General features: G+C 44.6%; 1 protein-coding gene across 7 annotated transcripts in view; it reads right to left on the reverse strand.

Annotated features, from left to right (window-relative positions):
* The window catches only part of LOC147030046 (rho guanine nucleotide exchange factor 28-like), a 157,824-nt gene that overhangs the window by 121,919 nt on the left and 10,743 nt on the right, over nucleotides 1–25,162 (reverse strand). For 3 of the 7 annotated variants that reach the window (XM_085873743.1, XM_085873739.1, XM_085873741.1), the window contains one exon: nucleotides 2,772–2,859. In XM_085873743.1, the coding sequence (XP_085729869.1) occupies nucleotides 2,772–2,859 (88 nt within the window). Of the gene's footprint in view, nucleotides 1–2,771; nucleotides 2,860–10,994; nucleotides 11,500–25,162 lie in introns of those variants that run through there. The other 4 variants (XR_015056199.1, XM_085873742.1, XM_085873738.1 and 1 more) reach the window with 4 other exon arrangements.

Genomic DNA, 25,162 nt, shown 5'->3' on the forward strand with positions numbered 1-25,162 from the left:
GTCGAGCTTCGGGACTATGGCCTACCCCAGGCAGAGCCTGGCAGAGGGTCCATATAGATTTTGCGGGGCCGGTTAATGGCAAAATGTTTTTGATTGTGATCGATGCATTCTCGAAATGGCCGGAGGTTGTAGTATTGCAGCATACATCAGCAAACATTACAGTGGAGAAACTGCGGACGATCTTTGCTAATAAAGGCTTACCGGAGATCCTGGTCTCTGACAATGGTCCGCAGTTCATCGCGGGTGTATTTGATGAGTTTATGCGCCAAAATGGTATTCGACATCTGAGGTTCGCACCGTATCATCCTGAGACGAATGGGCAGGCTGAGTCGTTTGTTAAGATGTTGAAACGGGCTTTGCGCAGGGTGGGGGGGGGGGTGTTGCACCTGTGTAGACGGTGGTCGATGTCTTTTTGCTCCATTACAGGAACGCAGTTCATCCTGTCACGGGTGATTCGCCTGCCATTCGTCTCTATGGACGGGCATTGCGGTCCAGACTGGATTTGCTGCGACCTGGAGGGTCGGGGAGTGGGGCGGTGTCGCGTCCGACGCGGCTGCGTGGCTGCGTGGCTTTGATGTGGGACAGCGGGTAATGGTGCGCGATTATTTCCACGGTTCCAAATGGGTGCCGGCTGTGGTCTCTGTGGTACTGGGGCCGGCGAATTGCATGGTGTGGACTGATGGTGGGGATGTGTGGAAGCGGCACGTGGACCAAATGCATGAACGCTGTTCAGCGTCACCCTTCCCCCCCCACACCTCCCCGGGCCGAACGATGTGGGACCCCCACCTGTAATGTCGCCGGCACCTGACGTTGTATCGCCAGGGCCGGATGTGCCGACGCCCAGGGGGTCCTCGCCTGATGCTGTCCTACCCGGGGACGTCGGGCAGGCTGGTCGGTCGGGGGCGGTTGTTATTGCGGATGGCGCGAGTCCGGCGAGGGTGTCACCTCGACCGAGCCGGGAGGCATCTGAGCCTGGACTGTCTGGCGGCGCGGCCCGTCCGAGGCGGGTCAGGGTGCGGCCGCGGTACTTGGAGGATTATGAGTGTTGATGGGTTTCAGGTGGTCATGTTATGATTGTCCTTTCATCATTTGACTTGTCATTTTACGAGGGGAGGAGTGTGCTGTGTCAAGTGATTGGGTTTTCGTTTATCATGCCTCGCCCGCTAGGGGTGGCAGGAATGTGCTTCTGGTCGCGCAATAAAGCGGAGTTGATGCTGGCACACTTGCGTCTCGTGTTCCACTGCACCTCGTACACTCTACATCTGAGAGATGGTGCACACATTGATGAATCACCCTGCCTATGAAACACCGGGATGACAGTTCATAGCTGGGTCGGGATTCAATTACCCAGGCTAGACAGTTTAGAGACAAGTGTGTGGACCTCCTTGTCATATACAAGGTAATACAGCAGGAACTAGAAGGGCACTCTGTGGAGAGTGTACTTCCACCAAGCTGATTAGTTTATGTTTCGTATCTCACTGATAGACTGGATCATCTGGATTCAGACCTGAACTAAAATTTAATCGGCTCGTTTTTGTCACCTAACCGACGCATCCACCTAGTTTCACCCAAATCTGTCCATAACCTCTTGAAACACCCAACTATATGTCGTTTTAGCCCCATCACTCAATGGCGAAGAATCACAGAAAAAAAATTATCAGATCCAGATCCGGATCTTCACCAAGATCGAAACATTTCGTCCGTGTCACATACCCAAGCTTTCCACCAAATTTCATCCGAATACGCCCACAACTTTTTGAGATATCCTGTTCACAAACAAACAGACAGACAAACAGGGGAGAAAACATAACCACCATCCACCTTTCAGTGGCAGAGGTAAAAATAAAAAAATTCCCGGGACTGGGGTCTTCATGTTGCTAACATAACCTATTCCAATCACCACTTTTCATATTGGCAATAATAATCACCAACATTTTTGACAGAATCAGAAAAACAAAACAAAAACAGTTCACTTTCAATGTTACATGCAATTGACATCCCAACGCAACCTCACCCGCTCACTTTGCTCATAACCGCCATCTCCCACCCCCTCATCCCAGATCTTTTTTACCCCCATTAACTGCACCCAACCCAACCTTCTTACTTGCAGATTATTGTGTTTCCTCCCCCCTCCTCTCCTCTCTCCGCTCTTCCTATTCGTTTATTCCCTCGATTGTTTTGTCCTTACGCGGCCCCACCGCCTCGTCGCCAGTTCATTGCCTCTTTAGCCCATGTCACTTCGCTATTCCATAAGCATAGGATACTTGAAATAATTGTTTTCTTTTTCCACCCAATGCATATTAATCATCCCTGAAAATGTTCTCCAGATGGAAGTGACAATGGTGGTTAATGTTGGCTTGTTCGAAACAATATATAAAGCATTTATTTTTAGAAGATGTAACTACTCCATTTTTCCCGAAAAACAAAATGTCCTTGGGAGTAGTACAAGCAGTTCGACACAGATCAACAAAAACAACAAAACCCAGGAAGTATTTGCCATGTTTGCTTTCACAATAACATCTTTCGACACAAGCAAACGACTCACAAAAGGTCGCCATCTCAGTTACGACTTTTAGTGTCATCGAGCAACACTCCAACCGTCAATGAGGACCAACCACATGATCAAAATGAAATCTTGATGGTTTTATGCAGTAACTTTAAAGAATAATTATTCCTAAACCAGACTCCTTTATCTTGAAGAAGAAAGTTAATGAGAAAAAGAAAAAAAACCCCCAAAAAAACAACAATGTAAATCCAACAGTTTGAGTTACCGGTCAAGGGAAGGGCGGTGTGTTCTTCCAAAGTGTCAGTGAGGGTTTCTTCAGTCACGCTCCTCACGCTCCAAGAGTCACGGTGCATCTGAGCGGCAGAACAAACAGATAGTGGGAGGAGAGTGAGAAAAAGAGAAAGAGAGAGAGAGAGAGAGCAGACAAAACATTAAGTGAGTGTGCATGATAACCGTGTAGCATTTCCTTCCTCCTTCCCTCCGGTGAAATACCCCTGGGAATCATTTTTGGCAAAGGCCCATTTTACACGCGTTTTGCTCGTGCCGATGCCCGGAAAAGAAACTGCTTGGAAAAAAAAAAAGGAATCCACCTCCAAGGTTTTTTTGACTGTTGGTAAAGTTCAAATAGCCAAGGATTGATAACGAAACATGGAAAATGTGGTAAAAAAAAAAAAAAAAACGATAAAGTGATGAGAAAGAAAAACCGAAAGGTAGTCTGGAAAACCCGTCAAAACTTTGTGCCACATCGAGCCGTCATAACATAACCCTGGTGAACGAACCGTCAAAACAAGCAACTGCTGAAAGGTATTTACTAGAAGTGAAGATCAGATGACTCGAGATGCTTTTTGTTATTAAATGGTCATTTATGTGGAATCGTTGTTACTCTTGTCATCGATGTTTCTCCCACAAGGGGAGAGGGCATCCGATGCATGATCAAGGGCATCACTGTTTACAATTTGATATTCATAGTCTGGATGGGGTTGCTGTCTGTAGTCCTAGTGAGACACAAGTCAAATCTTCCAGCACTATGAAGCTGAGCAGAATTTCACCAGAAATTCAGGAGGCAGGGATTTGACCCTCGGCACACATTGGCTGACTTTTTTTCAACAAAGCAGTGGGGGATCGAACAAATGTTGGGAGAAGGAAAGGCCGGTTTGACGTCCCCTCCGAAGGATGGGGCGCTCGTTACTGCAAAGCCTCACCTGTGAAACACCAGTTTAACAGTTTATCGTCAGGTCGGGAATTGAACCAAGAATAGAGAGCTCAAAGGTGAACAAACACTCTACCTCTGGGCTATCCTGAAAGCAGACTTACAACAGCAAATCAACGATCAACATGCGGAAGAAAAAAAAAAAAACAAGAGGGACAAGCATTTTCGTTTTCGGCAAAATATATGACTCAGCCATTAATAATAATAAATAAATAAATAATAATAACATTATCAGTTCCCTCTAACCATGACACCGCCAAGGCGTGGTGATGATGATGATGATGATGATGATGATGATGATGATGATGATGATGATGAAAGTTCATTGTGAACAATACCTTGCACAGTGTTCAGGTATATACTGTGGAACCATGACATTCGCAGATTCGACATTCCCGGACCACACGTATTCACGGTTTGAAAAATGTGACCTGCTTTTACACTCGCGGCCATGTACTTCAGCTATGTGCGGTTTTTGCGGACACATAAACCATCTCCCACCAGCTGCGTGCATAAAACAGTTCTAAAACCATCACCCACCAGTTGCGCATAAAGCATCCCCCGCCACTATCCCCAACAAACAATGGTCAAACTACACACCCCTCGTCCCCTCCATCTACCCACAATACTCTGAATGGCTACTTATGTGCAGTGTATCCTGGGTCTCATTCTTTCTTCCCATCCCGCTTGCCTTAACCTGCTAACCCGAAGTCGAAGGCTCATCTGCATCCCCTTCAGCGCCCTCACCTGCATCCCCTTCAGCGCCCTCACCTGCATCCCCTTCAGCGCCCTCACCTGCATCCCATTTGATGCGCAACTCATCAGCACCCTAACTCACCTGCATCCCCTTCAGCGCCCTCACCTGCATCCCCTTCAGTGCTCTCACCTGCATCCCCCTTCAGCGCCCTCACCTGCATCCCCTTCAGCGCCCTCACCTGCATCCCATTTGATGCACAACTCATCAGCACCCTAACTCACCTGCATCCCCTTCAGCACCCTCATCTGCATCTCCTTCAGCGCCCTCACCTGCATCCCCTTCAGATGAGTTCACTGGATTCCAACTCATCATCATCGTCACATCAAAAGTTACAATGGATCTTAAATGAAAATTGGAAACGGTACCTGCTGTTGTTTTGTTTTTTTTGTAAGCATCTTTAAGGAAACTGTAATCATTTGCATTAAGTTTTCCTAAAAAAGATTTTTATTTTCCCTTATGAATCACGAAGGGCCGGGAACCGATCACCCTTTTTCCCATTGAAACAATGCCCCGACATTCGCAGCATTTTTCAGGAACACATCGACCGCAAATGTCGGGGTCTTACTGTACTTCAATTTAAATAAAATAATGACATTAAAGATCGTTAAAAATAAAAAATTCCAGAAGTTTAGCACCTTATTCACCACCGACATTTAACATTTCCATGTACTGCAAAAGTGGAGGTTCTTGGAAGTATTTAAAACGGTGATTTATGTTCAACAGCGTTCAAGTATATAATTAAATTTAAATGAAATAAAGATTGTAAAAGTTGTATTAATAAATAAATTCTGGAATTTATCGCCGTTTTACGCAATGTCTTTCACAACACCTGATCTAACAAGTTACATGAGTGATTCGTGCCTGTTGTTTGTGTTCTTTATAAGTTCCCCGTTTGGAATGATTTTCAATTTTGTTTGACTGCCAGACAGGCAGACAGAATAAATACATCATCTCACTGCTCTCTCTCTCCGCATGTGGGATTGGATCGGACTCAGAGACAAAATACTCGAAGGTTGAATGGCAGGTTTCTCTTCCGATTCGTGTTTAAAAATATAACATTCGGTACAAATAAGTTGTTCCTCGATCATAAACTGATAAGACGTATTATATGGACAGATGTGAACCAATATTGCTTCACCCTGCTTTTTGCTTCATGTGTGCAGGGCAATAATACAAAATTGTGGCTCGTGGTGGGGCTAGAAAATAGAACAAATTACGATCTAACAGAGCAAAAACAAGTAGAAAGAGAGGGGTAAACACACTAATAACAGGGTCGATTGATAAATAAAGGGATACTTGGACAAATAAGTGATGTGAGGAAGAATGAGGGCTAGGGGAGTACACATGGGGTGGACACGATGGAGACAGAAGCAAACTCTCAAGAAGGAAAAACTGGAAACTTGGAAAAATGGTGGGGTTTGGTTCTTAATGGAGGTACAAAAGATCTGGGTTTCGGATGAGTAATTATGGGTAAATTTAAGCATATATTATAAAATGGAGTAGCTATATTGTTGGGAATTCGCGCCCGCCGGCGTGCGAGCGGCCACGTAACTCGAATCGCGGCACGTCGCCCACCGGACGGACAATTCTGTCGTGACCCTCTCAGACTTACGCCGGGAACTAGTCACGGGTGGGCCTTTCGGCCTCACCACGATCGTGCCAATCGGCCCCCCGCGTGGGATAGGGTTGTTCGCCAAATTCGACCTACCTAAGTACCCACATGGAGGGTAGACCGGGCGATCGCACCTCGCCGCAGGTCGACTCCGGACACGGGCCACTTAAGCGACCCGTTCCGTACTATCGGGATAACCGAGCGGTGTTAACGTCGGCCTCGACGGTTCCGATTAATTATCGGGCGTATTAAGCCCACTACCAACCCTTTACGTGAAGCAAGATGGAGATTCAATTAAAGAAAAGACGAAGCGAAACGGGAAAACAGTTCAACATGAGGCACATTTATTCCGCGGCACACGGAAAGCACACATATACAATTACAACAATTATGCACCAAAAGCAGATGTAACAAAAGAAACACAACAATGCAGATCTACTACCGACTACGCGAGCACACGGCAACACTTACACAGTTTTACTTTACAGACGGCGCCGACAACACATTTACTCAAAAGCAAAAGAAAAGGGCCACCCTCAAAGACAAGGGGGCAGATGGGGCCTGTGGGCCGCGAGACCGGGTAGATCCTACCCGTGTCTTGTGATGAGCCGCAAATGTGGCGGCGGTGCCCCGACTCCACGCTCCTTCGCGGGTTTCGTTGGCACTGCTTGGAGTGGGGTGGGAACGGGGCCCCCCTTTTCGCACTATCTCAGCGTGGGGGGGGAAAGGTGGGGATTGTCGATGCTCTGGGGAAAGAGGATAGCTGGCTTGCTTGGGTCCCGCGACGAGCGACTCCACTGCGACCTCGTCGCCGACTTCCTTGCCTCGGACCCGAGCTATTCGACCTCCTCCCCAATTCTCCTCAGCCGACTGCAGCAAATCACCTCGACCGCGCTCCAGGCTTCAGGCTTCCCATCTCTGCAGCTCCCTGACAGACTCCGAACCCCGACAGACTGCCACTCTCCAGACCCGACTTGACTCACGGCTCCACAGACTGCTCCTCTCCAGACCCGACTTGACTGCCTCGACCTTTTCTCCAACTCACTTGACTCGAACTCACTAAATTCGCCCCGTGCTCGGCGCTTTGTAGTCCGGCAGGAGAACCCATATGCAAATTTCTGGATCAGAATGAGCTCAGGGGTGGAGCCACGCTCGCCCATTGGACGGAGAAAAAGGGGCGTGAGTCTCCCCTGATCCTCAAATTTGCATATATCGATTCCACTCCGACGCGCCTGGAGGCGGGGCCAAACCGCCCCACGCTTGCTGATTGGACGGATCAGAAGTGGGCGTGTATCATTCCTGATCCGACTTCTCCTCGGAAAGGCCGCACTTTGTACCCGCGGCTCGGCGCGCGCCCTATACGAGTCCAGGACAGCCTGACGCTCGGTGCCCACAAGCGGTGTGGGAACGGGGCCCCCCTTTTCGCACTATCTCAGCGTGGGGGGGGAAAGGGGGGGATTGTCGATGCTCTGGGGAAAGAGGATAGCTGGCTTGCTTGGGTCCCGCGACGAGCGACTCCACTGCGACCTCGTCGCCGACTTCCTTGCCTCGGACCCGAGCTATTCGACCTCCTCCCCAATTCTCCTCAGCCGACTGCAGCAAATCACCTCGACCGCGCTCCAGGCTCCAGGCTTCCTCTCTCTGCAGCTCCCCCGACAGACTGCCACTCTCCAGACCCGATTCTCCTCAGCCGACTGCCTCCAACCCTTCTCCAACTCAAACTCTCAACTCTTCTCCAACTCGCCTTGACCGAAAAAACTCCCTACAACTCTTCCTCGAACTCTTCCTACCCAAAACTCTCAGCTCTTCTCCAACTCGCCTTGACCGAAAAACTCTGAATTCGCCCCACACTCGGCGCTTTATAGTGGTGTAGGAGAACCCATATGCAAATTTCTGGATCAGAACGAGCTCGGGGGAGGAGCCACGCTCGCCCATTGGACGGAGAAAAAGGGGCGTGAACCTCCCCTGATCGTCGAATTTGCATATATCGATTCTACTCCGACGCGCCTGGAGGCGGGGCCAAACCGCCCCGCTCTTGCTGATTGGACGGATCAGAAGTGGGCGTGTATCATTCCTGATCCGACTTCTCCTCGGAAAGGCCGCACTTTGTACCCGCGGCTCGGCGCGCGCCCTATACGAGTCCAGGACAGCCTGACGCTCGGTGCCCACAAGCGGTGCGGGAATGGCCGCAGAAGGAGAGGCGAAGGTGGTGGAGGGTCTAAAGTGGCAGTCCATGGCCATGGTGACGTTTGGAATGGCGGTGATGCGATGTTTGCGGATGCGAGTTGTGAAGGTAAAGGTCGTGGCTGTTGGCGTTGTTGTTGTTGTGAAGCGGCGTTGCGGTTGGTGGTTGTTGTGTGATGGCGGTTGAGACGTGGTTGGTTCAAAAATAACGATAGAACAGAAAAACGGCTATCTTAAAGGGTCGCAGCCCGAATGAATCACATTTATTCCCTCTAAACAACGGGTTTGGGGCTAACTACACATGTACTTACAGAGATATCTCACCTACGGGACCTCAATGGTGGTTTGCGAATTTCCTCAACCGCAACAATATTATAAAAGGATCCATGTCTGTCTGTTTGTTTGTTGTGCTAATAACTTGAGAATAAATTAACTGATATAATTGAAACCAACAACAGTGGATTCAGGAAACCCCCAGGAAGGCTTGTGATGCAAAAATAATAATAATAATAATAATAATAATAATAATAATAATAAATTGAAAGAAAGTTTGTGTATATTTCCCAGAAATGGAAAAACACAGTATTTCCATTTTTGTCGAATTTCAGCTTTGACATGAAATCACATGAACAGTTTCTCCTCCATCTGTCCATACAAGTCATCGCTCTCAGAGAAGCATAGTTCCCCAGAAAGTTGGGCTCACAAACACAGTAACTCTGTATGAGGTTGGCATTGAACAAACAAAACACAGGATCTCAAAATGCGAAATTGGACATTCTGTGTTCTTGTAACGAAACTGCAAACACCAACTTCTGATTGTGATATATATCTATCTATCTATCTATCTATCTATCTATCTATCTATCTATCTATCTATCTATCTATCTATCTATCTATCTCTCTCTCTCTCTCTCTCTCTCTATCTCTATCTCTATCTCTATCTCTATCTCTATCTCTATCTCTATCTCTATCTCTATCTCTATCTCTCTCTCTCTCTCTCTCTCTCTCTCTCCCTCTCTAAAATTCCTGTCAGTGAAGCGAGGGATGGTATTTATGAGAAATTCTGAAATGAGAGAATGATAATATCTTCAATTTGAAAAATTATGCAATAATTGTTTATTACATTTCCTTGATACATCTTGAAATAGTGAGCTGTGCAGTGCATGAAGCACCCATTCATAACCCGCTCCCTCCCCATGTTTTGTAAAGTACATTCTGTAATTGTTATGCTTCCTGAGCGAGCAATAATGGCAAGGTGATTGAGTGGATAATCATCACAAACAATGAATAAATAAAAAATAGCCCTAAGAATGTAGACAGATGTTTTGTCCACAAGTCAACCCATTGATGGCTGCAGACATCATGGAAGGCATGATCGATGGATTGTTCGAACAAAGACGAGAATATAAGTGAACCTGGAATGTGAAAGGTTTAAAATTTAAATGAAGCATTACGAGGAGTTTGTACGGACGTGACACCATGAGTATAAAAGGTCACTTGTTTTACAATTGACATCATTTTTATCAGATCTGTTATTTTATTGTATGCTCGGTGCATGTGCAGGCTCATCGATGGAACCTCCAACACCGTGCAAAATGAATGTTATTATGGAAATTAAAGGATGAGGATTAATTGCAATTGCTGAGATGACGTGTGTGGGTAAAATGAAAAGGATTCATTTCAGCGATTCACCATCCGATGGAACTGTGCTCCGTTAAAAATATAATTGGCACACAGTATACTCGTAATAAACGACTAATAAGTATCTTAATACAACAGAGGAGGAAAAAAAAAATCCACCAATATTACAACAAGCCGGTAGACGACATGGCTGCTCGCTCTCGATGGAAAGCTGGCCGACGCGACTAGCCGATATTCATGTACATGCTATCAATCAATTTGGCACAATAAATATGATTATCACAGCTCTCTTAGTTTGCGCCCAGAAACCCGCCTTGTGAAATTTCAGGCATGTTTCCAAAGAGACTCTAACAAATGGCAGCCCTGGTAATTCCATTTATCTATTCGCTAAAGATTTTATTTTTTTTATATGATGCTGTAAGACATTCTCCTTGGGCACAAAAAAAACAAGTCCCTTGGAGGTATTCATTTTTTCGTACAGTCCACAATAAGTGTACGATGTACGATAAAGTATTTTAGCTGTTGCTAAGCAACCGAGGTCTGCATATCAACCATTCATTTTTGTGTACATGCTCGCCACATTGTACACATTTCACCCAAGTTTCATCAAAATCAGACTCTTTCTCTTCGAGATATTCGCAATTAACCGTTTCTGAAATGTTCGACATGTACTCGCCCAAAACCTATCTCCTCCTACAAATATTTTTTGTTAGGGCTGCAAATTGGCATGAAGGGAGCTGGATAGATTGCGCACAGAACTCTTAGCTTCGATTTTTCGAATTTTTTTTGGATTTTTTTCGATTGTTTGACCACTTTAAAGGGCCGTTGCTAGGGCCCGGGGTCCCATATTCGAAAGCACACGATTCCCAGAAATATTGGTCCTACCTACCGAATTTCATTGGAATCGGTTGAGTGGTTTAGCCCCGAGGCTTGACCAAAGTTTCGCAGACAGACAGACAAATGGAAATGTCCAGAATAAGGGTGCTTGCTCTAAGAGCAGCCAAAAATAGAATCCAAAAACAACATCTATTTTTGATTGAACAGCAACAGTGTGAAAGGATGTATGTACAGGTAGATCACTTACCTTGGAGCTGTCCAGTCTGGGTTGGATCCCTGACCCAGCTATAAATTGTCCAATTTGTGCGTCACACACAGGGTGTTGCATCACAAAGCGTGCCATCACTCGGATCGACGTTAAGCCAGTGTCCCGTCTGGTAGCAATAGTTGGTGGATGTTAAAGTTCCGATGGCGCCTTTCCTGAAGAGTCGGCGAGTAATCGCCGGTACGCCGAAAGAATTACAAATTCCTGCCAAAATCACCTTCAGTTGAATGTCAAACTTAAGCAGTCGGTTCATGCAAGACTCGGGCCCAACCTCCCCCCATGGCTGACCCCCACAATAAGGTGAATGAACTTGCTGTCCTAGCCATTGTTTGAACAGCAACAACAATGATTAATGGATGTTATACTAAATATTCAAGAGTATTATCTTCACAATTGCTTTAAACACGGATTCACTGGAGTTTATCACAAAGAATCATGAGCAAATCTTTGTTTACAAAAAAATAAAAAGAAGTAAAGAATGAAATGTAATGATGACAAAAGAATAAAGCCAACATAAATGAGTAAAATTAGTGCAATTGAAGTGGTAAATTATACAACGCAAGTGAAATTATACAACGGGGATTTGCTCAAATGTGATTTAAGTAAACACTGATGATGATATTCATCTGCATCAGCATCATCATGATCGGAATAATTGCGCCCACATCCGGCCTGGTTCCAAAGAGGAAGGAGGAGGCCATTCGGCCCATCATGCCTGCACTGCACCAACTTCACCGACACTTAAACATTAATTTCAGGAAAAAATAAAAATAAAAGAACTCACCAAAATTCACACATCACATTCATTTGTAATAAAGAATACACACCTCCAAGTCAATATAGACCTGTATCAATGATAAAAACAACAATACTTGGTCCAGAAATAAGGCATAAGTTACTTTAAAAAATTTTTTTTTTTACGTTTCTTCATACATTAAGAAAACCAACAAACTCAAGTCAACAAAGTTCTAATCTGAGCTTCTCAAAAGTCTGGGAACCACTCTTGTAGCACCCATGGCTTAAGCTCATTCATGATGATCCTCAAATACATAGAACCAAACAATAAGCTGATACTCTAGGTCCCCCACCTTTTGAGTGACTGTCTGTCTGTCTGTCTGTCTCTGTGTGTGTGTGTGTGTGTGTGTGTGTGTGTGTGTGTGTGTGTGTGTGTGTGTGTGTGTGTGTGTGTGTGTGTGTGTGTGTGTGTGTGTGTGTGTGTGTGACTGGTGGGAGCAGCGTGCTGTGTCCGGGGAAGCAGGAGTATCCCCATGTGGGATTGGACATACCCGGGTAAACTCCGGAGGTCACGCGGATCTACATTGTTTCCGCTTCAGGGTCGGAGGGAGAAACAGAGCACGGATAAGGGGACGGCTTGGTCCACGAGTTGTGGTTCCTTGCTTGGGTGAATATGGATGCTACAGAACCAGGGAAGGCTTTAGAGACTTGCGAGTGGAGAAGGCGACTGGTGGTGGCGACAATGGGTCGTGATTTATATATACACATACGCGATTGTGATTGTACATATATTATATGTGACATATTGTGCAAATAACATGCACACATATCGACATGCGATTATACACATATTATTCATAATCACACACACACACACACACACACACACACACACACACACACACACACACACACACAATTCAGGCATTTGTAGCAGTGATATAAACAGGCTGAGATAATGGCATGAGAAATAGATCTGTGTCATATGAAAGCTAAATACTGAGCAGTTTTTGAAATATCATGTACACAAGCCAAGTTACCGAGATGGTTAGAATTCAGCCAATCACAGCCATGATCCAAAAAGATCGAGATAATGTCATTAGGAATAGATATCTGTAATGTGGAAGGTAAATGTTCCACGGTTTTAAAAATATTGCCGAAACAAAACTACATGGATGGATGATCAGTCGGTCAGTGGTCAGTGGGTTGTTTGGAGCTCATTTTAATGTCTCCGTCTCCATCCTTGTTGGGGGGGGGGGGTACAAGGGACCAAATGTCGGTGCCATATAAGTTAACCATAACACTTCCAGTGCCTTTAGAAAGTATTCACACCAATCACACCCCTTGACTTTTTCACATTTTGTTGTGTTACAGCCGAAATTTAAAATGGCATTAATTTTAAAAAAAATTGTCACAGATCTACGCAAAATACCCCATGATGACAAAATGAAAACATATTTTTAGAATGTTTTACAAATATTTTTGAAAACAAAATCCAGAAATATCTAATTTGCCCGAAGTATTCAGCCCCCGAAGTCGATACTTTGTTGAAGCGCGTTTGACAGTGATTACAGCTTCGAGTCTTGGCTTTGCAGATCTGGATTCGGGGATTTGCTCCCATTCTTCCTTGCAGAATTGCCGAAGCTCTGTCAAGTTGGATGGGGAGCGTCGGTGAACAGCAATCTTCAAGTATTTCCACAGATTCTCAATGGGAATCGGAGGTGACCCTAACCCGAACAGCCCCTCCCAATGTCATGTGTTGTTTTCTCAGGCGTGGCTTCCGTTTGGCCACTCTCCGATAAAGCCGAGATTTGCGAAGTGCTGCAGAGACTGTTGTCCTTCCTGCAGGTTCTCCCCCCTAAACCAAGGAACTCTGTAGTTCTGTTAGAGTGGTCATTGGGTTCTTGGTCACCTCCCTGACCAAGGTCCTTCTTGATCAGTTGCTCAGTTTGGTCGGACGGCCAGCTCTCGGAAGAGTCTGGGTAGTTCCATCTCATTTCCATTTCCTAATGATTGAGCTCACTGTGCTCTTGGGAACTTCCAACACTCTAGAAACGATTTTACACCGTTCCCCAGATTTATGCCTCCCCACAATTCCATCTCGGAGCTCTACGGACAGTTCCTTGGACTTCATGTTCGAGTTTCTGCTCTGAAATGTGCTGTTAACTGTGGGACCTTTTATCAAAAGGTGTGTTTCTTTCTAAATCATGTCCAATCAATTGAATTGGTCACAGGGGGACTCCAATCAAGTTGTGGAGATATTTCAAGGACGATCAAAGGAAATTGGACGCACATGATCTCAATTTGGAGTGTCATAGCAAAGAGGGTTGAATACTTATTGATGCAACACATTTCAGATTTTCATTTTTAATTAATTTGTAAAAATTTCCCCCCAAAAAAATCCACTTTGACATGATGGGGTATTTTATGGAGATCGGTGACAAAAAAAATCTCAGTTTCATCCATTTTAAATTCAGGCAGGAACACAACAAAAAATGTGACAAAGTCAAGGGATGTGAATACTGTTGTGTTTATGGGGGGCAGAGTGGGGGTATGTATTCAAAGGGTAGGTATATTGTGTAGTCTGTAGCATCTCCATGTATTAAGTTAGGAACATCGAGGTGCTAATCTGTTTCGTAAATGCGCATTTCTGGAAGAGGGAAATGCTTAATTGTCAGTAAATAGCTAGGGAAAGGGATTGAGTAAATTGTTTTATCGTGTTTCTCCTTTAATAGTACCATAGCAAGCTAAAAGAGAGATCCTAGAGAGACCAAAAGAAGGACTAGTCCAGGTGGCTAATAGCAGCATGCTTCCTCAACAGAAGGCCACCCTGGTGCTCCATTGGCTGTGGACGGCGAGCTTCAGCTAATGGGGTGATGTGATACGGGGGCCGGCGACCCCCCAGCATGAGGTGGGCCAGGGCTGGGAGATTCCGCCAATGGACGATGGACAAGGATGAGGCTAGACTAACAAAGGAGAGAGAGGGAGACAGAGCGTGCTCGCTTGGGACAACAGGAGACCTGCAGCAATCTCGAGCTGCGAGAATGTCTGAGCCCTGTTGCTCCCACCGCCTAACTCATCCTGAGCCTCCCATTCACCCTGTGCTGGCCGCATCTACCATCGACCTCCCTGAATCTCTCCGGGTCTTCCCCGATGAATCAATACACTGCTTATAGGAATGAAGGGGGGATTGAAGTGTGTGTGTGTGTGTGTGTGTGTGTGTGTGTGTGTGTGTGTGTGTGTTTTGTATGTGGTATCTTGGTTGGGGGGGGGGGAGGGGTACCTTTACTGTAACGTGTTTTTCCATTTGCATTTCAAACTTTGTTTTCTTGAATCCATTGTTGAATTGTTTCGTGCTCCCTTCACCCCAAAGGAGGTCCAACGCTCATCCTCTGTGGTCTCCTCATCTTGCCCGATTTTCTTTCCTACTATCCATCGTTCTTAGTGATAAATAAAACATTATTAATTTATTTAGTAAACGAACACGTCACCTTCCTCATGTTTGCCCTGGTGTCATTTGGACCGGTGGGATTGGCTTTACAAGGTCACCGCTTCCCAAGGAGATTATAACCATTCAGCCTCTTCGGGCTAGACCCGACGTTTGCAGGGACCCTTCAGCAGACCTGTAGATGCGACAATACTTTCTGAACGCACTGTATACGATTAGATACATGATTATTGGGGATACATCTCACTAGACATAGTGAATTGAAAAAAAAATATTAAAAGGAAATAGCGGAGAATTAGTTGCAGAATTAATGATTCAATCAGTGCTCAAACAGAAAGCTCGATGTTATAAAACATGAATAATATAGTTTACAGAAGTGATGGTAGTGCTACTGTGCTCTTGCAAGTTTGCAAAATGACCCAGTGTGTCACACTCATGTGGAATGAGGTCATTGTTGCAGCAAAGAAGGAGAAGTTCTGAATTAAAAACTGCATTTTCAAAATGACGTTAATTTAGGATAAGTCTGAAGACGACGATGGTTCACGAGCGGTATTTGACGATGTAGATTGTTTCAGAAGTCAAGGATGAGACAATGTGATGATGTTTGACCAAGTTATAAAAATGATAAACATGATGTGGTACGAGTGACGGATTATTAGCTGCAAAATGTCGAAAACCCGGTTTCGTTCAACAACTTTAAAAATTTGACCTTTGCATAACCTTTAAAGGTCACAAAACAATGTTGGGGACATTAAAATAAGGAAACAGGATACGTGCTATAGCTTATTGGAGTTAGTTCGTCGAAGAAGGTCGAAACCCCGGTTCGATTCCCACAACTTTGAAAATTTAACCTTTATGAACTTTAAAGGTCAAAGGTCAAGGATTATGACCTTTGGTGCAAAACTTCCTCTGGAACATTCCAGGAACAATATAACATCATATAGGCTATATGGCATTTCGCACTCCTCGGATTATCCATACTTTGATGAAATCGACGTAAAAACAAACTTGAAGGGGGCGCCACGGGCAAGGTGTTCGAGATAGAGCAAAACGGTTTCCAGACTTTAGGTGGGGAATGACCTCAAGATTATGCGTAAAAAATATTGTCATCCCAGCTCTCAATGTTTGGGCGGTCGTATGATTTTTATGTCAAAATTCTAAATTTTCTAAGTTCATGACCTTGTGACCTTGACCTTGGGACGAAAATGAAAAATTGAGCTCCGTGGGGCTATGCAGGTGCCATTGGGCTAACCAAATACCGAAACCCTACCAGATTCGACAAACCCCCGAGGAGAAGATGCAAATTGAAATCGGCTACCCCCTAAAAACACATGTTTTTTGGCGTGGCTCCGCCCATAATGGGCGCACCACGCCCATTCTCAGGAAAACACAACGATATCATGATATAAATCTCCCACCAAAATTTTATCAGGATCGGATCAAAACCCATGGAGCTATGCTCGGGACAGACAGACAGACAGACAGACAGACAGACAGACAGACAGACAGACAGATAGAGACACACACCAATAACGAATATAGTGGTCACTTACTGACTCTTGAACCAAAAGTTTCAAGCTGGGGAGGTGACATCTCAGGAGGCATGCCAAAGTGTTTGCCATTTTTAGCTCGCCTGTTCGAAGAACAGAGAGCTATAGCGATACCCCCGGCGTGAGTGTCAGCGTGAGCGTGAAAACGTTAAAGTTTTTGGTGCAAGTTATTTCCTTTCTAATGTTTTATCTACCACACTATTTTTTCTGATTACAATATACAAATACATATATTGCTTTAAAATTATTTGGATCAGACTTCACTGCAATGCTTTATAAAAAAATATAATTAGACAAGTCTTTTAAAAACGATAAATGTATAAACAGGCGAGCATTGGGTGGCTTTGACACCAACTCTCTGGTTATGTTACGAATGCATGTAACCATTGCTCTTGAAACCGATGGCCAATCATAACAAAATAAAAATTAATAAACACGAGCGGCTACATTTCGGAGCAGCTTGCCACGTGCTCGCTGAATGCACCGCGTGCGTGTTCCTGGCAAAGGGAAAAAATAAAATCCCTCCATTCCCACTCGGCTCACATTTGATATTTAAAATATTTATCAGGAGTCGCAATGTTAAACATATTGTTAAAGTCAAAAAAAACCCCCAAAACATTCTGGTTTCCCTGTTTTGTTTTTGGAAAGTGGAATCGAGCTCGGAGTAGACGGCTGCAAGGTGACGATGCTACCTCTGAGTCGTCATATCAATCCAGTTGAACATACATTCACCTTTGTTTAACCTGCTCAAGGAATCCATGGTGTGAGCAATTGGTATTTGCAACTAAATAAGGCACAACGATCACAAACAATAAAGCGCATTTTGTTGAGCAACATAATTTGAGATTGCACATCAAATTATTCTATTGATTACCTCCGCCACCAAAGGTCGACAGAGGTTATGTTTTCATCACCGCTTGTCTGTCTGTGAGCAAGAGATCTCTAAAAGATATTGACGGATTATGACAATACTAGTAGTGGGGCAACTTAGCTAAATATCGCATAACAATTGTGGATTTTATGAGGAAAGCACCAAATTTGGCACACTAGTAGCCTATCATATTATGAACAGATGTGGATATTGGGCCATCTCAAATTCAGCCGCTGATGGCTGTGGCAGCCATTTTCCACTGCCATCAAAAATTTTGAGATGGCCCAATATCCAAATCTGTTCATAATATGATAGGCTACTACTGTGCCAAATTTGGTGCTTTCCTCATAAAATGCACATTTGTTATGCTAATTTGCCCCACTATAGGTGGATGAGTTGGTTCGGTGACGAGAACAAGCCAAATCGATTTTGGTTCAGGTTGCGATTTCGATCCGACCTATTAGTGGGATACCAAACGTAAACCGTTCAGCCTGGCAGAGGAATGCACTCAACGGAGTGCTTTTACGATCATTGGTCACTGGGGTGGTCCCACGCGGCTCATGGAAGGAGAATATCGATGAGATCAGATCAGTATCAGGAGATCAGATCAGTATCAGGAGAACAGTAGTGTGGAGGGAGATATGAAAGAAGTGATGAATCATCGAGAAAGGAAACAAATTATTTTCTGAGCATCACAGAGCGGGACACTTGAGGACTTTTGATGACGAACTGGGACATGCGAAAGGGGAATTTGTTTCTCCATGACTTCAACATGACATAGAAAGGGGAAAAATAGAAACAGACACAGACCGTGTAATATTTCATGCGCTACAATGAGTCATAACTCGGGAGAAATTGAGTGTATACGTCTGTGACCCGACCACCAAGTAAAACCAACACCAGATTAGTAAAAAAAAAAATACATGGATAGCAAAGAATAGAACGAATCCCGAAGAACTCCATAACTAGTAAAACAATGATCGATACTACGTCATTACATCCGCCACTGAAGGTAGACGGCAGTCATGTTTTCACCCGTCTGTCTATTTGCCTGTCTGTGAGCAGGATATCTCGAAAATTTTTGGATGGATTTGGACAAAACTTGCTGGACAGATTGGGTGAGTGATGAGGACTAATCAATTTGATTTTGGTGAAGATCCAGACCTGGATCCGCCCCATCAGTGGGATACAAAAGGTAAACTGTTCAGCGTGGTGGAGGTATGCGCTCTACGGATTGCTGTTCCAGTTCTTCTCTGTAATCTTTCAAGATGGTAGTCCATCAGAACGTCATGTCCCCTCCAACTCCAAATACCCTTCCTTGACCACTTATATTCTTGCTTTAACGCTGTCCCCTTTTGTCGACATGCAGCTTCCTTTACACATACTGATCTTGTTAATTAAAAGGTCTGAATGTGTACTGTCTGCTGCCATTCGGCCTTGCTAACCGTCCACCCTTTGATATCAAGTTCTTTTTGAACCTTGACCTCTTTGTATTAAAAAAAAAAAAGAAGAAAAAAGTATGAAATCTTAGAAATTAAATAATTACATCACACAGAAATGAAGCATCGAGTGAAACAAATAATGACGAGTCATCCACAAGTCTTCGGAATTGTTGAAGAAAATGAAAACTTGCGGACATATTTCACATTTGCGTCGAAAGAGACAGACAAAAGCAGCTTGGAAACCGTTTGGCACTTCGACGCCAGGGCAAACGAAAGGCCCTTTCCTGTTTCAAAACGTGACGATCACAAAGCGCATTGCAAAACCAACAGGGTTTGAAGAATTGCAGTCGAGGAATGCGTTACAGCATCATCCCCCCTGACCATCGAGCAGGGACAGTTATCCCTGACAGCAGGGACAGAGCAGGGACAGGGTAATAACGTATCCGGACAGTTATGGCACACGCGGAAATGTAAACGGTTTGGTTTAACCTTCGCCCGGTCGGTGCTTTGTCAGGACCTCGTACTCATTGTCCAACGACGATACGTTTGAAGTACAATTTTACGTTCGAAACTTCATTTTTATCCGTTTTGGTGGAACAGGTCCATATATATATATATATGTATATATATATATATATATATATATATATATATATATATATGTATATATATATATATATATATATATATATATATATATATATATATATATATATATATATATATATATATATCTGAGAAATGCATTTTTGAAATGAGAGCCCTCGTGCTGAAGGAGGACGCTGAATGTCATCGGCGCTTCTCGTGGTGGTGTGGAAGGGGTCCCAGTGGTAAATTATCCAACTCGGCGCTCAAAATGAGCAGAGATACAATCAAGGGAATGAATAAATAACCTTTCGATGAATTGCATTTGCAGGTCGGTTGGGCCAGTGGGTGATGCGCAGCCGTAAACAGTGCTCGGTTTGAAATGATCCGACCAATTCCTTATTTACACGACACGTGATGCCAGGAAGATATTCTTTTTCCTCCTTCGTACCGCAAAGCGTTCCACATCAAGGTGTGTGACCGTTCTGACATATTTTGAACCGTGAGCGGAGCTGACCGCTTCTACGTATTTGTGACGAGTCGTTGCAGGCCTGCTCCACAGATGGTTTTGAGCGCCTCGTAGTACCTGCATCCTCTTTTGACCGTGATCTTTGAATGGAAAGTTCAGTTTTCACATTTGATCCCAATATTTCTTCACCGAACAGTGAACGTCCTTGGATGAGTGCTGTTATAAAATGTGCACGAACACCTTTTCGTTCCGTGAACTTGATGCTCGTTCGGTCTTCACATTCTCTCTTCTGCTCTGGAAAAGCTCCAGCAGCTCTTCAAACTCAAAATGCTCATTAACATGGAGTCTTCGCAGCTTCCACCGTTTTGCCTTCCACTGTGTTACACGAGGCTGGGAGCATGATATCAGAGGGCTGTGAACGTGAGATGATGTTACTATACCAATGAAGTTCCATCTCACCTCGCTCCCCCCACCACCCCCCCCCCCCAGCTGTAATGATATGACAAAGCGTCCCGCAGGAACACTTCATTGGGCTGGTTGAAGGGAGGGTTTCCAAGCAGAAGGCAAGACTTAGGTGGGAGATGGGAGCACTTGAGTTTTTCCAGAACAGGAACAGGTCAAGGTGTGAATGAAGGACGCTATCAAGCCAGACGTTTCCATTTCAAAGTTGGGTATGAACCAATGCAAGGTGAAAGTAAAAAGGTGAAACTTGTAAGTGATGCATTGACTACAAACTCGATTTAAACTGATTGGGCATTTCTCACACAGAAATGTAAGTTATTACACACGAGGAAATACAACTCGTCGCTTTGCTGACGGGGATGTTCAGGGGAGGGGGTGGGGGGGGAGAAGGAAGGGAGAGGAGAGGAGGGAAAGAGGAGGGGGGTAGGGTGAGGGGAGAGAGAAAAGGGAGTGAGGAGGGATGTGGAAAGGGAAGGCAGTGTGAGGGGAGGGCAAGGGAGTGCAAGATAAGGCAGGGCGAGGAAGGGTCCCTCCAGACATAACCACCGTCCGGAGATAACCACAGTCCATCCAGAGATAACCACAGTCCAGTTACATCAAGGGAAGGCAGCGTAACGGGAGGGCAAGGGAAGGTAGTGTGAGGGAAGCGTCCGGACATAACCACCATCTGAACACGTCCAGAGATAGCCACTGTCCGGACGACAGGTATACTTAGGGAGGGGGAGAAAAACAGGGGAGAAAGAGAGAGGGGTGGGGAAGCGAGGGGGGTGGGGGAGCAAGGAAAGGTGGGGGAGTGACTACAAGGCCACTATGGCACCCGTAACCAAGCATGCAGGCACACACACACACACACACACCTGCAGAGAGTCCCTAAATTACAGATCAAAATACACATATATTTAACTCTACCTTGAAGCAACTGCCAACGATACATCCCGTTCAGGACACAAAATATACCGCCGTCCACTCTAGGGCGCTCAGCAAGCAGCTTCAGTACTCAAGCAAGTACTCTAATTAAATGATTGATAAGGACGGCTGGCTTGGCAAGCGATAGCTCCGTCCGAATGTCCAAACTATGTCTGAATTAGACAAATGAACAATTTTTTTTAGCAGTTGGAACTGCTGCTGAGTTAAATTGTGAGGCTTAAATTTTGTAATTCTCCTGAGTTTAAGAGATTCTCAAGGTTATGGTACACGCGGAAATGAAACAAAGCCACGAACACTGGCATCTCTGGGGCGTTTACAAGCATTGCAATGTACGCAGCGATTCATAGCTCTGATAAACAGGCATTTGTTAGTATGAGTGAGGACAAAAATAAATAAATAAAAACTTCATCGTTGCAGCCTGTTCCAAGTTAAGGCATGGTTGAGCAGGCCAAAAAAACATCGTGGCTTCAGAGGTCATTGAGGTACTCAGGATATGCCTTAAAGGTCTGCTGACATGCAAAATAAACTTGTTATTTATAAATTAACTTGACCTTCCTCGTGAAGAAATCACCCATGTTTTTTTTTAATCAAAAATGTGATAATTAGAGCAATATTTTGATCATTTCTGGAGCCTTTCACAACTTGCTATGCCCCGCCCCTTAAAAAAATGGACTTCAGCGAATCGCAGCGTGACGTCACATACAGTAACTTGCACAGATTGGATTGACTCGAGAGTCGAGATGTCGCGCGCCTTATAAAGTACCTACAAATGCATTTTGCACATGTTGGTGCAATCTCTGATTGTTTCGTGATAGTTTTTAAGAGTTTTAGCCATACTTTCGAAAATGCCTGCAAGATGTATCGTAGCAGGATGCAGCAATACAAGAAAAGACGGTGTAAGCCTTCATGTATTCCCGAAAGATGATAATCGTCGGAGAATATGGACATCTAAAGTGAAGGTACTGCTTCCATTGGCTTGCTATTCTTTAACATTTAGCCAAAATGCTAGCCTGGTGTTGGCTCAGCGGTTAGGGTGGCGGCTTGGGATCCTAGGGTCCTGAGTTCAAGCCCCGTCGGCCGCTGAATTAATACACCAGGGGGTTGACTCAGCCTGTCATCCTTCCGAGGTCGGCGAAATGAGTACCAGTTCCAGTGTGTGCACTGGTAGAGGGGCACTGCATCAGCGACACAGTCGCGCTTCAAGAAATGATGGCTACCCCGGCAGCTAAGCTGCCATACGACCACCACCACCAGCCAAAATGCTGTAATAAAAGAAAAGGGAAAAAAATGTTTGCACAACAATGAAAGACAAATGTATCTGTCCTATTACACGGCCTCACATCCTCGGGACTCTTACGCATTGACTTATACATTGTGTGCATGCTAATACAAGTTACTTGTCAACTCGAGATCTCTAGAGTCTAGACTAGTCCGATAAATTCGTCGTCCGTCCGACTAGGCCAATAAATCTGATGTTCTGTAGCTTTATTTTATTATTGTCTTTTCTTCATCGTTTTCTATTGGTGCTCCATGACGACAGTAGGAATAAAATAAATAAAAATGCAACAGAACGTCAGATTTATCGGACTACTCGAGACAATTGTGTCACAAGGTGTGTTCTGCACACAAGTTTTCATTGTATCCGGACAGCGAGATTGCTTCGTTTTATGCGCAGAGAGATATGGCCGATGACATGCGCCGGCCTTGTTTGTGATTAATTCGCCGCGGAGCAACATGTCCGCTGCGCTGCGCTGGTCACGTCACCTCACTGAAATATTTCTGATATCGAGCAGTATGCAAGTCGAATTTACATTATTGAATTACGAAGAGGATTTAGTCGAACCAGTTGTTATTTCCGAGTCTTCCTTCGATGTCCTCCCGATTATCATGAACTCCGGGAATTTCATCGCCATTTTCCTCTGCTTGTCCTGCTTCGGGCTCGAACTGCTCAGGCCGAATTTCATCTCCAACTGCCTGAACTTCACCTCCCGCGACTACGTTATCCGACAATTCTCCATGTGATTCAGACCAAAATCCTTCATTTCTCTCACACTCACTGTCGCTCCCAGACAAGTGAAAGTCCATCCTATCCGTTATTGAAAAACAAATGTTCGATTTTTTTAAAAGCAGAAATGAACGAAGCGATTGAGTCGACCAATCGAATGTGGAAACACACAGAAAGCCAATAGAATCACGTGGACCACCAACCCGAGTAATTAACGTGCAGCCTTTGTCATACTGTACGTGACGTCATGTGGGTTACGCCCCTTTCAGGAGGATTTTTAGGGGCGTTCCCGACGAGGTTTGTTTTTTTAATTTTACATTTTACAGAACGAGTATTGTGATAAAACATTGTCAGATCTGAAATCACGATGAAAAACTCCTCTAGGACATATATAAATGAAATTTATTGACTTTGGCATGTCAGGGGAACTTTAATACCCCATAGAGAGCAATGTGGCCAAGGATGCGCCCGATAGAGGATATAATTAAATAAAGCCGTTAATTATCTTCAAAAGGGGTGTTTTAATTAACCCAAACACCCAATTTTCACTCTTGCACTTCTTCGAGCTCCCTTCGAATGCATGCAAAGTTTCAGGCTGCTTGTTTTTATGGTTTTGGAATTATGGAGGACACACACACACTAATTAATGCGTGTGTGTGTGTGTGTGTGTGTGTGTGTGTGTGTGTGTGTGTGTGTGTGTGTGTGTGTGTGTGTGTGTGTGTGTGTGTGTGTGTGTGTGTGTGTGTGTGTGTGTGTGTGTGTGTGTGTGTGTCGAAGATAAACAACTTGTACATCATAAACTCTCAAGAGATGGAAACAAAAATACGATTTCTTTCCCAAGTCCCATCTTTCAAACAAATCATACAACCCTGGCTCTCCAGTTTCACCCTTATTGAAGCATCCACCTTGTTGGTTTTTAGCATGATGTATGAAGATAGAGCATATATGATAATGACAAGACAAGGTAACCGAGCATTCTAAACTCAGATCGAATAGCAAAGAGTTATTCTGGAGTATGAAACCAGAGTGGGTGAAGAAGTGCTGGCTATGGTGGTTTATGGCACACAATATGGACAATGCAGCGTGAGAATGGCTCCCAAACCGTTCCCGCCGTGAGCATTAATAATGACACGGAAAGTGATGCTTTCCATTCTCACAACTTTTTCTTTGATGCAAGTACCAAAAGATTGTTAATATGGAGTGTCTCAACAGAAGGACAACGAAAATTGATTCTGAAATGGAAATATTATAAATTGGAAGTCGATACGAGGAGGCTTTTCCTTTTCAAAAGCTTATTTTCCAACGGCACAAGGAAACTCAACCGACGCTGGCTGGAAACAACAAAGAAAACGATTAACATCTGTGGTGAGTTTCACTGATGCAGGACCATTCCTTCATGGGGCTGCAAGGAAAGCCGAGAGGTATGTGCACTCACCTCCAAGCTGCCCTGTCTGGGTTCGAATCTCGACCCGGCTATAAGCATTCACCATGGCTTTTCGAATGCCAGACGACGCATCAATGTGTGCGCCGTCGATCAGAATGAGATTGACCTGGGTGTCCCATCTGCTAGCAATAGTTAGGTGGACACTCAATCTAACAACATAGGGTCTGCGAAGAGTCAGTGGGTGATTGCCAGCACCTTGGATGAATAATAAG

Source organism: Eptatretus burgeri, chromosome 3 (genome assembly GCF_056783735.1).
Source record: "Eptatretus burgeri isolate ZD-2024b chromosome 3, Ebu_testis_v1, whole genome shotgun sequence".
NCBI lineage: Eukaryota > Metazoa > Chordata > Myxini > Myxiniformes > Myxinidae > Eptatretus > Eptatretus burgeri.